This window comes from Primulina huaijiensis, chromosome 10 (assembly GCF_012295235.1).
Source record: "Primulina huaijiensis isolate GDHJ02 chromosome 10, ASM1229523v2, whole genome shotgun sequence".
In the NCBI taxonomy this organism is placed as follows: Eukaryota; Viridiplantae; Streptophyta; class Magnoliopsida; order Lamiales; family Gesneriaceae; genus Primulina; species Primulina huaijiensis.
In genome coordinates, this window is record NC_133315.1 from 6,066,282 (window position 1) to 6,081,192 (window position 14,911).

General features: G+C 35.3%; 1 protein-coding gene across 18 annotated transcripts; it reads left to right on the top strand.

The window, feature by feature from the left end:
- The first annotated feature begins 7,536 nt into the window (after nucleotides 1-7,536).
- On the top strand, nucleotides 7,537-14,025 carry LOC140986067 (serine/arginine-rich-splicing factor SR34-like). 18 transcript variants are annotated; one of them, XR_012176888.1, is made up of 15 exons: nucleotides 7,537-7,630; nucleotides 7,995-8,092; nucleotides 9,004-9,069; nucleotides 9,143-9,217; nucleotides 9,292-9,400; nucleotides 9,479-9,525; nucleotides 9,623-9,680; nucleotides 10,257-10,306; nucleotides 10,394-10,450; nucleotides 10,542-10,657; nucleotides 10,754-10,852; nucleotides 12,215-12,354; nucleotides 12,835-13,462; nucleotides 13,603-13,685; nucleotides 13,766-14,025. XR_012176888.1 is itself a non-coding variant. In XM_073454033.1 (14 exons), the coding sequence occupies exons 2-14, from the start codon at nucleotides 8,000-8,002 to the stop codon at nucleotides 13,770-13,772; spliced, it is 894 nt and encodes a 297-aa protein (XP_073310134.1). In that variant the 5' UTR covers nucleotides 7,537-7,630; nucleotides 7,995-7,999; the 3' UTR covers nucleotides 13,773-14,025. The 18 variants fall into 18 exon arrangements, 10 of the variants coding, with proteins under 10 accessions (XP_073310134.1, XP_073310135.1, XP_073310136.1 ...); XR_012176887.1 differs by having other exon boundaries at nucleotides 13,769-14,025; XR_012176889.1 differs by having other exon boundaries at nucleotides 13,609-13,685.
- The last annotated feature ends 886 nt before the right edge of the window (nucleotides 14,026-14,911 follow it).

The following is a 14,911-nucleotide window of genomic DNA, read 5'->3' on the forward strand; positions in this document are numbered from 1 at the left end:
ACTTCTAAAAGAAGTAACATCAACAAGTTTAGAATGGTAATTAGGCCAAATCACCACTTCATCAAATGTAGCAGGAATACCAACTTCCGCTTTAATGTCCTTTGTGAAGAATTGCTTTACCCTTAGTACGTCATCTCTGTTTTGTTGGTTTATAGATATTTGGCTAGAGAGGCTTTCATTTTTTCTTTCGTGTCGAATTTAACAAGTACCAACTCTCCCATTGTTCATTTCTATCACATATGTGTCCACCGCTATCCACACTAGTTTTTCTAGCATTATGGAGTTTGTGATTGCCTCCGCTTTGACCATTTCTTGTCTAGTTACCTACACCTACTGAAATAGGTATGTCCTTGGCTTTTTTGTCTAGTTTACTTTGCGCAAGTAATGTATGTGAGTATTATAAGCCATTAGTTTGCCTTCTTGCATTTGTACTTGCCATTTTCCTGACGGAGAAGTTTGATGCATTAAGAAAATTGTTGCAGCTATTTCGAGCTATGAATCAGCCCACAACTTCAGAAACTCCTCCACCAGCTGCTAAACTCTTCCTTAAGATCGGTGGGTCATTAAGAACATCACTGCCACAATCAAACAAGAGTTGTATGCCCTTGACCAAAACTTTTTTTGTTGGTAGAAGGTATTAGCGAGACAATTTTGACAGGCCATAATTTGGCCGAACTCCCCATAACAGCTTCATTATGAGCCAATGCATCTTTAACACATGTATGTCATCTTTAAATTTAAACTTGGATGTCGCATTTCACTTGGGTCACATCCTCTTCCCAAGAAGCCATTGATGTGCATGGATCTTTCTTTGTATATTACACTTGTTGGTTTTGTCCATTACAATTGTAGGCACTCCCAACACTACTTGGCCAAAAATTGGTCACTTTAAGGAGGAATCCATCATATGATAGAAAATGCAATCAAAATTTAAGCTATAATCTCTTCTTTGTTTCTTGCATTTCATTTATGTCACAATCCCCCAACCCAAGCAATCATTTGCATGCATTACACTTTATTTTGTGTGGGGTTCTTAACTCCTTATCTTTATTACTATGTACTTTGATTAGAGTTAATTAATTACAGCAGAAAATGAGTAAAATTTTTCTTTAAAACGAGCCCAAAATGTGTCAATTATAATTATAATACTAAATATATTAAAGCCTCTTCTAAACATATTACATCATAAAATAAGCACACACTATTAAAATCAACTACATACAAACAACTCATATCTCCGGGACATGTCCCGATATATAGATACATATATAGACTTGGATAGACCACTCAAACTCAACTCAGATGTGAGTACCTCTAGAAATACCATCTCGGGTCTCCTGATAACCTAGAGTACCTGCCATTGTCCACACACAAAGACAACAACAGTCCTCCTTGGGAGTGAGAAAACGCTCTGTATGGAACAACCGTAATAAATACACATGTATCTACACAATGATATATGATATGCAATGCATGCATGTTGTAGAGATATCAGGTCAAATGCCCATCCACTGAGCATGTATCGGAATCAATCGAATCGTTATCAAATCAATGCTCGAGCAGGCACACCGACCTCAGTCATGTATAAGGAAATATCCATATGATAGCATCAAAAAAGCACCATCAAATCCCAAATCTCAATCAATCAATCATAGGGGCCACAAATAGCTATATTTTTACGGGCCAAGTAATGCCAAACATAGTATCGCACTCAAAACCTTAGAATCAAAATCCAATGATATAAATGTATCCAATGATCATAGCTCAACGTGCATATCATGTATTAATGTATGTATAAAATGAAGTGTGTTAACAAAATATTTATTTTATACATTGATCTACCAATCATGAATGTCATATATGCCACATCATCTCAACAAATAAGCCATATAGACACATATATTTTCAGTCAAAGAAATTAGTCATATATCACATGACACATATACATGTCGCATGTTACTCGGTCGCAACATACCTCAATTCTTCGTCCCCAATTTATGGTAGCTCTATTCGAAATCAAGATTTCAATACAGAAAATCAATATACATAATCAAATATTCATTTTAATCAATGAATTCATTGAAATGCAACCCTTATAGAGTATTTAAAATATCAATTCATTCTACGCTATTCAGTTTAACCTTTACATTATTAGGATAATTATATCAGATTATAAATCCTAATAACTCATGGTTTTACAATCATTAATATACATATAATTCATTTACAATCAAAATTTCAAGTTCCAGAATTGTTTCCAAACTTTGAAAATTCATATAAAATTGAAATCATAATATAATTAAATCCCGAATTTGAAATTAATTTCTCGTCAGCTATTCTATCGCATATATTGACTTCGAATTCAAATACATGTTATTCCAGCAATTCAACAAATAAAGGTGCTGAAACAAAAAGAAAATTATCTTAAAAAAAACGCTCTCAACACAAGAATTCTCATTATATAATTTGTTTTAATTTTCGACAAAGTTTCGATATATTTTCAGATGATAAAACGTGAATTCTTATGTTTTTTCGCAGAAGAACAAAGAAAAATGGATATATCTATCAAAAAATAGTTCTTATCAATCTTAAATCCTGTGCAGGTAAGGCGGTGGCGTAGGTGCGCAAGATCTGGCGCGACCGCATGCCTGTTGTTGTCCGAAAGGAGTTTGGCAAAGCTTGATGTGCATGTGCGCAACTTCCTGCACAGGTACGCGCATTTTTCTGCTCGAAACGTTATTTTAAATTTTTAATTAGAAAGGTTGTCAACATTAAAGTTGTAGTTCTATGTCTTGACTTTCATAGGTCGTTAACCTCACTCAATTTGAACATCAAACACGAAAGTTATGCTCATTCTCCTAAAAAATGTCATTGTAGGAATTTCAATTCACACGACACATTTTGTGATGATTTTGCCCCTATTTCCAAAGAGATTCGAACAAAAACTCAAAATATAAAAGTTTTAGGGCTATGTATTATATATCTAATGAAATTATTTTCATTTCTTTTGAAATAATACTCATATAATTATGCTAGAAATCGTAACATGTATCATTTCTCTATTGCAGTTCATCATAATTTTCAAACATAAATCAATTACCAATACAATATTTCATTATCACAACATATTTTCTCACTTTCATTGTCAATTATATACTTCATACAATTAATAATATGACAAATTTCATGAATTATCGAAAATCAAAATATGATTTACAATAATACGATGCGAGGTCCTTATAGTTGGTCTTCCTTCCCACATACACGTGCATTAAGCTTGTTGTAGTTATTTTATTAGAGGAATATTGTGGAGTATTACTTTTGGATTGAGATTTGATGATAGAGAGGTGATTTGGTGGTGTTGGAATAAAAGCCATGTATTGGCCTAAACTCCCACTTCGTCTCAGAATTCTATAAAGCTATAACTAACTCTCTTTTATTCTTCATTTTATTCAATTCCATGTAATCCAACTCCCTAATCTATAAGATCACGTAAATGTCAGCTTCTTTGATAGGATAGTGTTGGAATAAAACCCATGCTTCGTTATTGCGTCATTATCGTATCCTGAGTTTCGAAATTCCGAATCGGGCAATAATGACCGCAAATATGTTCTTTTCATGGCTATTGAAGCTACAACAAATTCCCCATGTCTCTGAACTGACTTCTTTGAATAATTGTGTTATGATTCATACTCATTTTCTTCTCACTATCAATATGATGATATCTTCTTTTCATTTTAAAAATCTTTTCTTTATGAAACCATCATTTTTTTATATTCTTCATTGGAATTACCTGCTCCCCATTCTCTTTGATGATTACTCTGAGCCTTTTTCTAGGAGTTTACTGTTAATGCTCTCTTTTTGCACTGATTCTTTATGCACTAACTTCATAGACTCTTCTTTCATAAGTTTGAAGTTCTCTGGCTATATCACCATACAAATATCATAATCCACTGAGATATATAATTTTCTCACACAAAAGTCAAGTTTTTTGCGTTCTTTCACATATTCTTCTCTAATTGATTCATTATCTTCATCACTAGCTTTATTCTTAATAGCTGATCTATTAAATTTAGACTTGATTTTCATCTTGCCAAGCTCTTCCCTCCTAGAGGTAGCTCGTTCCCTTAACCTTTTTTTGCTCCTAGTAAGTGGTCAAGGAAACTTTTTGTGCTGGACCACTCTCCAAGCTTAACCAAAATCCCTCCTAGCAGGAAGCACAAATAGAATTCTCGTTATGTGGTCATTATCAGCCTTTTTGGACTGAACTTTGCTCGTCTGTTCATGCCTACCATGTTCAGAAGATTTTCTCCCAAGTTCTGCTCTTCTTGACTTGAAGTAAGATGGATTCATATCGTCCTGGTAGTTCCTAGATCTTTAATGTGACGACTTCTCTTGAAACCACTGGTTTTTGTCAATTGGATTTCTCGAGAAATATCAATTCCTCGGCCCAAAAATCGCAGACTCATCATTATTTTTGGAATACTTATGCTGAACAAATCTCACCCCTGCATCATTATTTCTCCTAGTGACTTCAAACATTTGGCCTTTTGAGAATATTTTTAGGGGAAAAAGAAAAATTCTTAGCAGTATGGTTAAATGCATGATGATACTTACAGTAGTTTATGCCTTTCAACTCATCCTTTGTTTCTTGTGCACCGGAGCTTTTACACCAGCATTTACTCCCCGGTAGCCATACACGACCCCATTTTCAAACTCTTCAAGATTATTCACTACATGCACATGGTTAATGGGTTGATCTGTATTTTCATTTATGTTCTTTTGCACATATGATTGATTCGTCTTACCAAGCACTTTTTCATTTTTTTGCGGTGGTGTGAATCATTCCTCTTGATTGGGAGTATAATTTCAGGACGATAAAGATCACTTGCCTTTGAATTTCTGGATCCTTGGATTGGTAACTCCCTTGATTCACCTCTTTGTCCTTGATCAATGAACGTAAATTTGTGACACTCAAATTCACATAGGAGTGATATTTTTCTTTCAACTCCTCATTGGATGGTTGTGCCCCTCGAGCGTGTACAACAATATATACTACTGTAAACACTCCTTGGAAGCCACACATGGTCCTATCTTCCAACTCTTCTTGTTGGTACATAGGATTAGTCCTCACATCCACATAATTCACTGTGGCTTTGCGTTTTTATTGATGTTCCATTTCAAAGTTGATTGATTCGTTTCACCAAGCACCTCATCCCTTCTTTGTGGTAATATGAACCCTTTCTATTGATTGAGAAATATAATTTCATGGCGGTGAATATCACTTTCCTTTGAACTTCTTGAACCTGTTTCTGGATTCTTGGATTAGTCAATCCCTGGATTCACATCTTGGTCAATGGTCATTAGCAGAGAGTACTGAGATTGAACAGTTGATGTCACATGTCTTAGAACTCCAACACTTTTTCTCATATAATTGGGATTACTCTCATGATTCACTTATTTTCCACTCGCTTTTTGGTCTCCCTCGATGAATGAATTTATTTGTGCAATAACAACTTCATTTCTATGAGGTAGCGTGTATATGTCATCATAATCGAGGAGTGTTGAAGTTGGGCGGTGAGTGTCATATGTCTTACCACTGTCTGGTCCTTTTTCAATCCCATTGGGATAGTTACTCTCCTGACTTGCCTTCACAGATTTGATCGTTGTGTGCTTCACCACTGTTTTCACGTAGGTTAGAATACCATCAACCATAAGCTTTGATGCTTCTTTCACATCAACTACAGTACCTCCTCCTGAATTCATGTGAGACTTCTGCATTCCCTTGAGGCACCATTACCATGATTTTGGTCTTTAATCTTTTGAATTATGTTTTGAACAAAAACTCCATGTACAGTTTTTTTAATCATGTTTTCTTACAAGTTTGTTGGAACTTTTGTTCCTTTTTTTCAAAATGTTCTCATATCTGGCGGCATATTTCTGGTCTCACAGGGCATGACAATTTTGTTTGCACAATTTTTCTGGAAAGCGGGCATACTAGGTGCTAAGAACACCGATTTGTGTGAAAAACTAAAGCATTCTGATTTATAATAATCAAACGACAATGTATTCCTAATTTGTTTATTGGTTCTAATCTCCTAAGCTAATATGCACAAAAACAAGGAATTGAAATGAAAAAGATGCTAAAATTGAAAGGTGAAATACGATGAACAATTCCTAGACATGATTTATCTATTTACTAAAACCAAGAGGAATCAAAATAAACTAAAAAAGTTGATAAGAAAATACTGGAAACTAGATTAGAAATATGAGAAAATGCTTGAACTAGATTGACTAATTTGTAGATTTGCTACTGAAGCGTTGTTTAGTGATTTGTTGTGTTCTTTTTTTTGCTTATGCTTTATTTTGTTATATCACGTAGGCTGTTTCCACTCTCTAACTATTCAACTCCCCACTCCTCCACTACTCTAGAACGTGTCGCTAAATTCGTTTGCTCTTTGAATGATGTCGAATTCAAATTTCAATAACAAACTTTCAAATAGTTAATGAATTTATCATCGGGCTCAATTTATGGAGTTCGACCAAATCTATTGGGTTAATTAAATTTTAGCACAAACATGATGCTGAGGAATCAGATTGAACTGTTCCAAAACCGATTCTGAATCGGTTCAAGTTCCAAGGTTTTATCTTGGAAACCTTAGAACCAATTCTAGTTGAATGCTCGGTTCGATATTACCGATCTAGTTCGAGGGTGAAATGGACCAGTTTTGAGGACCATCATCTAGGCAAAAAGATAGCCTGGACACCTCTTTTTTTTATTTTTTATTTTTAATTCTGAAATGAATCCGATTTTACGTTTTTTATCTAGTAAGAAATCAAACGGATGAGCCGATTCCAGATCCGGTTCCAATGCACGGAAGTATTAGTTTAAAATATTTAGGAATATATAAAAATATATTTAAAAAAATTGTAATTTTTTCAAAAAATTAGATTAACCCGCGACCTATAAACAAGGTTCTAAAAAGCGTGAAGCGTCCCGAAGCGCGGATGTCGAGCTCCAAGCTTTTCAAGCTTAAGAGAGATTAGCACGAGCTTAAGCGTGAAAAAGCGTTTTTTATCTTTAGTGTAATTGTAATTATCTCAAACAAATAAATAGATAAAATAATACATAAATATGATAAATTTAAGTCTGATTCATTAATTATCATATTTATAAAAGTTAAAAAATCTCAAAATTACAATCTTTATTTGTTTTGCCACTAGAACACATAAAAAAATACTAAATATTTGTCAAATCATTGTCAGACACGCTTAATCATAATTAAAATTTAAAAATAAATATCTAAATTATAAAACTAATTTATTATTATAAAATAAAAATACATACCTTCAAAATAAAAAAATAAAACATAAACAGATGCGGTTAATTGTGCTTAAGCACGTTTAATTTGGTCAAACTAATTTGACCGTTTTTTTCCACTTTTCTCCGAAACGAGACATTTTTGTCGAGTTTCGAGCTTAAACGAACTTTTTAGAACACTGATTATAAACAAGAAAGTAATATTGAGACAACGAAGCATAGTTCTTATTTCCTATACTGCCCTCGCAACCCTGGAAATCTCTTTTAATCGATCCGCTTGGCTCTCGGTTCCGTCGTCTTCTGCTGCCGGTAAGTAAATTCTCCATTCCAGCCGCATGTTGACGATTTAGTTTGAGTTTGACCTGCTGTTTATGGAAGTTTGCGCTTGTAGATTTGTAAATAAGCTAGAGCTGGAAATCGTTAATCTGCATTTTATGGACGATTTTTTTTGGGTTAAGCTGATTCATTTATTTTAATTCAATTTCAAGATCATTTTATCTATTTTTGTAGTCTCCTACTTTTGTTCTTTGTTTTTTCAGCATGTTAAGTCTCTCCTGTTTCTTTTATGGTGCACATATATGTACTCCTGAACCATTTTGGTGTTTGTATACTGTAATAATTTCTATATATGTAACCCGTTTGATTTGTGAACCGTTTGCTTAAATTTCAATAGGAAGAATGAGTCGCTCCAGTAGAAGTGACCGAACTCTCTATGTTGGTAACCTTCCTGGTGACATCCGCGAGCGAGAAGTGGAAGATTTATTTTACAAGGTAGTTATGATATTTCGTGGAACCCTTTCTTGTCTTTAAAATTTTACATTTCGAATCAGTTACCTGGCTTTGTTTCTTGTAAACTGTATTCCAAACTGGGATTCCATGACCTACTACGTTATGACGTGTATAAAGTCTGTACACTAGCTTTGGGTTTTGTCGGGATCTTTAGTAATTATAGGAAACCTCCTTTTTTTTCCTTTGTATATAAAGATGAGCTGTTTCAAATAGCCTCCTAGATGTTGCATGATTGCATCCACAATGTGTAAGATGGTGAGAATCTTTATGTTCTTTTCTGACAAATGGTGCGAATATAATCCATAATTATTCAGTAAAAGGATGAAACACTAATATCTGAGAAAATAAATCTTTTTTCAATTAACAAATCTAGAAAAGACAGAGATGCTGGTAAAGAGCTGAAGTGATTTGATAGAGATGTCGAATAAGTTGGATGTATTTTAGAGAAACTGCGTTTGGGAGCCTGAATTCTTTCCAGAGACATTGTTTATCGAATTTCACTACCCCGAGTTGTCGAATATACTTGGATTTGCATTTATGTGACCCAACTCACTCAAGTGAATTTGTACCTCCTGTGAATTATTTACACTCTGCAGATAAGCTAACATAACTTCTGCATTTGCAGAATCATTTCTCGAATATTATTGTAGTTGGAGTTACTTAAAATTCAAGGTTCTGCTACCCTTTCTTTGTCCTCCATGGTAAAGGACTCACTGGGAGAAAAGGACTCGCGATTAGCTAAAGCTGAAATCTTCACATTTTTTTTTTTTTTTTTACTATAAATAAATCTGACTTACGATTTATATTGTCCTTTTTTTGATATCTTAGATAAATATGAAAACCTTTTAAACTTTCGTTTGATTAAAATCTTATGATTGGGATGATTTTCGCAGTATGGATCTGTTGTGCATATCGAATTGAAGGTTCCTCCAAGGCCTCCTGGCTATGCCTTTGTTGAGGTAAGTACAGGTTGCCGTTGGTGCCATTTTTTCAGTGCCTAGACTTTTTCTGACCTACACCAGGCATTGACAGTTCGAAGATGTTCGTGATGCTGAAGATGCCATTCGAGGACGTGATGGCTTTGATTTTGATGGACATCGCCTACGAGTTAGTCATGTTATGACTTATTTTGATTTTCATTTATTATTGGCTCAAGTTACCTGTGATTTATATTTACACAGGTTGAACTTGCGCATGGTGGCCGTGGGAACTCATCAACAGATCGTCATAGTAGCCATAGCAGTAGTAGGGGTCCTCGTGGTGGAGTTTCCAGGCGCTCTGACTACAGAGGTTGGTGCATTATTCTCTTGTGAATGTTTCAGAATGTTATGATTTTTCTGATATTCTCTCACCTGCTTTGTTGTCCAGTTTTGATCTCTGGACTGCCCCATTCTGCATCATGGCAAGACCTCAAAGTAAGTTATTCTCTATGTTTGTTTACTGTGACCAGCTAAATTAGTTTTATAACTTTAATTTGTTGAATCATGGCGGTCTTGTGCAATTCATGTTCAGGATCACATGCGTCGAGCTGGTGATGTTTGCTTTTCCCAAGTTTTCAATGAGGGAAGCGGTAAGATGATTTATCTTGCATAATCATTTTTAATTTGGGGTTTAATTTAATTTGGTGTTTGGAAGTATGAGTAAGCAATTTTTTTTTTTGGTTGCTTGCACTGTGGTGCTGGGACAGTTTGGTTGGGGCATGGGCTTGGGGATGATGAGGAAGTTCATCCTTGATACGGATAACGATCAGTGGCTCAAAAAAATAGGAGAGAGTTATACTTTTCTATTACGAAAAAATTTCCTGAGCTTTGCACTTCCTAAGATTAAGTTTTGTTGAGGTTTCTCTTTTGTGTTCAGGGCCTTTCAGATGGCCTGAAAAACATGTGGCTTCTGGATGGGCTTCTACCTATTGGCTGCTAAAGTGTTTTTGGTGTCTCTCGGAATTTTATGAGGCCGCAACTTTAATGGGCATTACATTTTTTTGCTCTGTTATCTGTTTAAGGCGATTATACTAGTCATTACAATTTTTTTGCTGCGAGCAATTGTTTCCTAATTCCTACTTTTTCTGATAATCCATGCAGGTTCCTTTAATCCGGAATTGTTATTTTTGGAGTATTCTTAAAGCATTCTTTACTTTGTCCTGCAGGAAAAACGGGGATAGCAGACTATACAAATTACGATGACATGAAATATGCCGTAAGACAATATTCTTTGATTTTTGCTGTTGAATCTACAGAAATCCATTTGTAATGTCCTGTCACATATTTATTTTCGCTTGTGCAGATCAAGAAACTCGATGACACTGAATTTCGGAATGCCTTTTCTAGGGCTAGAATTCATGTATGATGATGTATTAGTGTAATGTTGGTGTCGTTTCTTTATGTACTATGATGACAAGCAGTTTCACAGTATCCTTTATTCTTGTGAGAAGGTAAAGGAATATGAGTCAACTTGTTCCAGAAGCCGCAGCCGCAGCCCTTCTTACTCGAAAGGAAAGAGCAACGGTCGCGGCCGGAGTGCTAGTCTGAGCAACAGCAGGAGTAAAAGGTTAAATTTTGTTGTCATGTGATTTCTTTTTTGCTTGTTGGTCTGGTGGCTTAAACATTTATGATACATTTATCTTCTCATTGTTTCCCAATACAGCAAGTCACCAAAAAGAAAAGCATCACACCGCTCAAGAAGCCGTTCAAAGTCTGTCTCTTCTCGATCTCGTTCTGGGTCGAAAGCACACTCTGTGTCAAGGTAAACCTTTTTCTGGTGATTATTTTTTTATGGTTTAATTGAATAATATTTTAACGGGCCTCATTTGGTTGGATGTCAATTCGTTTGCCGCATTGTCTGATTTCTCAACTCCCGACCAAATGTTCTGTACGATACATTTTGTATATTTTCATCCTTGTAAATCTCAAACCTAGGAAATTTTCTTTTGTTGGAAGAGGTTGTCTTGGTGTATATTTGTTCTGACTTTGGTTGGTAATTGAGAAAGTTGGAATCTTATTGTCGTTGGCCTGGTAAGGAATTTCCTGATGGTGAATGGACCTAAATAAATGTATTTGAGATGTATCTTTGTTTGATTCAAATTTTGTTCTAAACCTGTTTCCTGTTCTTATAAAGTGGAAGTTTCAGATTGGCGTCTTGTCATGTATGGGTTTCTACGGATGCTTTCTCATTTCAGATTGCTTCAATGCTATATAGCACGGATATCTTAAAATTTTATTTTTGAAGTATCAGATATGGGTACGACACGGATACGGATACGACACGCGGATACGCGTGTCGGATACTTGAAAATCCGTGTCGTCGACTTTTTTTAGGGTTGACCAGCCGGATACGTTTTGGACACGGCGTGGATACGTTTGGGCAAAATTGCAAATATTTTAAAGTTTTAGGGGTTAATTATAAAAAATTAAAATTTCTAAGGACTAAAAGGAAAATAATTTAAAATAAATTGGGCTGGGCTTTTAAATCCTTAAATACATTTGTCCGTTTCTTTCATTCTATTTCTGCTCAAGCGGCTCTCAATTCAATCGTGTCACCCTTCTTCTCTCTTTCTGCCGCTGCCGCTGATTTCTTTTTACTAGCTTAAGATAGATTTTGCGTTTAANGCCGCTGATTTTTTTTTACTAGCTTAAGATAGATTTTGCGTTTAATATTTTGTACTTAAGATATTATGATTAATGAAATATTACATCTATCTCTATAATTTTTACTTTTCAATTCTAAATTTATATAAATATATATAATATTTATGTATATTTTAATGATTGTCTTATCATAGCCGTATTGTGTCTTATATTTTCAAAATTTGATGTGTCGCCGTATCCGTATCGTATTCGATATGATACTCGTACCCGTATCCATGCAACATAGCTTCAATGAGATATTACTTAGAGCTTACATTTTAACTGCTTCATTTGTAAGTAAGTTTTAGAAAGAAGAAGTGTTTCAATGTGGTGTTACAGACTAGACAAATGCCCGAAGCCCATATTAGTAATCGAGGATGCTTCTTTTAAGGATTGGCAGTTTGGGAAGTGTTATTGATTCTGTTTTAATAATGAGAAAAAGTATTGCAGTGAAACGTTTTTTGAAAAATTATTACTGCAGTCCCACCAATCACTTTTGGATGTTCCTGCACTTGGTTCAAGTTAGTTTTTACAAGAATTTGTGATGCATGCATGTACTCTCTTGATACTCATGGAAGCAGCCTCTTGAGGGGGTGGGGCACAACTGTGATTTAGTAAGAGGTAAGATTGATATATTTTTAGGAGGCGTCTGCAGTCAATAACTGAGTGACGCATAACAAGAAATCGTTATATTTATGAAACATTTCACTTTTTTTAGTTTCATCAATATTTTTCAGTGATTTTCAAGGACCTTCATGCTGGATCCAATGTCAATAATATTCTTTTTTGGGACATGTCAAGTACTAGCTTCAAACCGGATCTTGGGATTAACTATCATGGGATTAATTTAGACAATGCCAATTCAAAATATATGAACCTATTTAAATTGAGTGAGTGCGAGTCATTCAGGTTATTTGTGGTCCTCATCGAACATGGTAAAAAGTGTCTTCTTCCAACCCCCATCCCACCCTACCCTGAAAAGAATAATAACCTTGCCCTTCTTGGTTTTTTGTCTGAGTGTTGTTAAGAAATGTGCCCACTCGCAGACAATATGTTTCTAATTCTTTCTTTGTGAACATGAGATTGCCTCTTTTTTTTTAGATATGGATATTTGCGCTATGTGGGGATTGCATATTAGGATCTGGTTGGGTGATATCGATTCAGTTGGCTGCAATTCTTTTCTTTGTGGAGGTATGCTGTTATATAGATGGTAACTTAAGAACCCTTCATGATGACTCTAATCTAATGAGCATCACAATGTCCATAGATTGGAAACAATGAAGACTATGGATTACAATTATGAAGCTGGACAGTGAACTAATTGCCATTTGATTAAGGGATCACCTTTATGCAGTGGAAATGTTTAAACCGTCTCCAAAGCTGCTAAGCTACCAAAGCATTCTATCAGATTGTTTATTCATTCCTTTAATACCTTTCGTATTAGTGTTCCAAAGAGCTTTTGTTGACTTTGTGTCAAGGTCTCATTTCATTTTCATTAGGTAGGTTGCTTAGGTGGGTTTTGTTTCTTCTGTTCCGTCAAGCGTTTTTCTCACTGTTTGCTAAAGTATTTTTGAGCTTCCTCGTCTGTTTTGGTCATGGTCACTGTGACTTGGAAATGGCATCAAGGAACTTGGATCAAACTTGTTAAGAGGCTCATCAGGATATTAAATTAGGTTGTTTCTGGAACTTTTGCAGATCTCCATCAAGATCCAGATCTCCAAAACCATCTGTGAGTTTATCCTCGAGTCCAGTTAATGTTTGTCTGTTTGTCTTCCTTGGTTATCTTTGCAGTTGGAATGTTATTAAGCGCTTGGTACTTTTCTACCACTGCATTCTTTTATTTGCTTTTTCCTGTTTGTTTCTGACAAGTTTCAGCACCAGAAACATGCAAGTAAGAGTCCAAAAGGACGCAGTCCAAGCAGAAGCCGGAGTCGTAGCAGGAGTCATTCTAGGTTCTCATCTTTTCGTTATCCATATATAGCAGTGACATAGTAATATACCTAGATTGAATATGTTTCCTATTTGATTTCAGCAGGTGAAAGATTGGCCGATACGATGAACGTTGATGCCGTTATTTTGATCAATTAATTAATGGTTTCAGATGAACCGTGTGTTATAATTTTGTGGACAAATTGTTGCAATTATTGCTGAAGCATGTTGGTGTGTTAAGAAATGTTTGTCTATTTTATTTCTCGTTTTATAGTTCTACAACGCTATGAGAAGCTCCAATACTTGAAGACTGCTATCTTTTACCCTTTTTCATCCCACCTGATATTGAGATTGATTGCGACATTTGTCATCTGGTACTCTATTCGTCACTGCAATTTTAAGCTAGTGCTTAGTTTTTTGTTTTTAAATTCTTTGGGGGTGATGAATTCTTGGACGTAGGTGGTTATCAGGGGCCAGTTTTAAAACTGGTCTTCGTTAATTTCTTTATTTTTAAAAAAATGATTTTCAACTAAAAACAGTGTAATATATTGGATAATGCCTATTTTGATGGAGATATTTTTCTCAATTCAAACTTTTAACTCAATTCTCCCGTGATCGGTTGGTTAAGCTTCATCCAGTTAGTATGTTTTTCTCTCCCATGATCTAGGTTCTGATACGGCCGCGCTACTTCCCCGGGCTCCGAGTCATTTTAGCCTACTTACCTGTAATGTCTCGTTCTAATAGTTCACTGGTTGTGGTCAATAGTGTCGACGTGAGAGGCTCGAGTCTTCCATTGGTCTACTGTCTTTTCATATATAGACAAATTATAATGGTATGAGAACTGTTGCCTCTGATCAGGAGACATTTTATGATGAAGTAGACACGTTGTACTTTCATGGTTGAAATGTTGAGGGGCACTAATGCCACCACTCCTCAAATCAACAAAAGGGGTGGATGCTCTTTATTGACAAAGAGAGCCTTAGGCACACAAAACGAGAGTTTTATTTAAAATCTGCTTAAATGGATGTGCTTGTTTGATGTTACGTATAACACCCAACATATTATTGTCTGCATTATACAATATAAACACACACACACACACACACACACACATATAAACACACACACACACACACACACACACACACACATATAAACACATATAAAAACACACACACACACACACATAAACACACATAAAAACACACACACACACACACATAAACACACATAAACACACACACACACA

Bases quoted from the DNA above. Each gene is read 5' to 3' on its own strand.
- LOC140986067 (XM_073454029.1), top strand. From the start codon at position 8,000: ATGAGTCGCTCCAGTAGAAGTGACCGAACTCTCTATGTTGGTAACCTT. The intron at 9,401-9,478 runs GTTGGTGCATTA...TTTGTTGTCCAG, and splicing joins CAGGCGCTCTGACTACAGAG to TTTTGATCTCTGGACTGCCC. The intron at 10,853-13,428 runs GTAAACCTTTTT...GAACTTTTGCAG, and splicing joins AAAGCACACTCTGTGTCAAG to ATCTCCATCAAGATCCAGAT.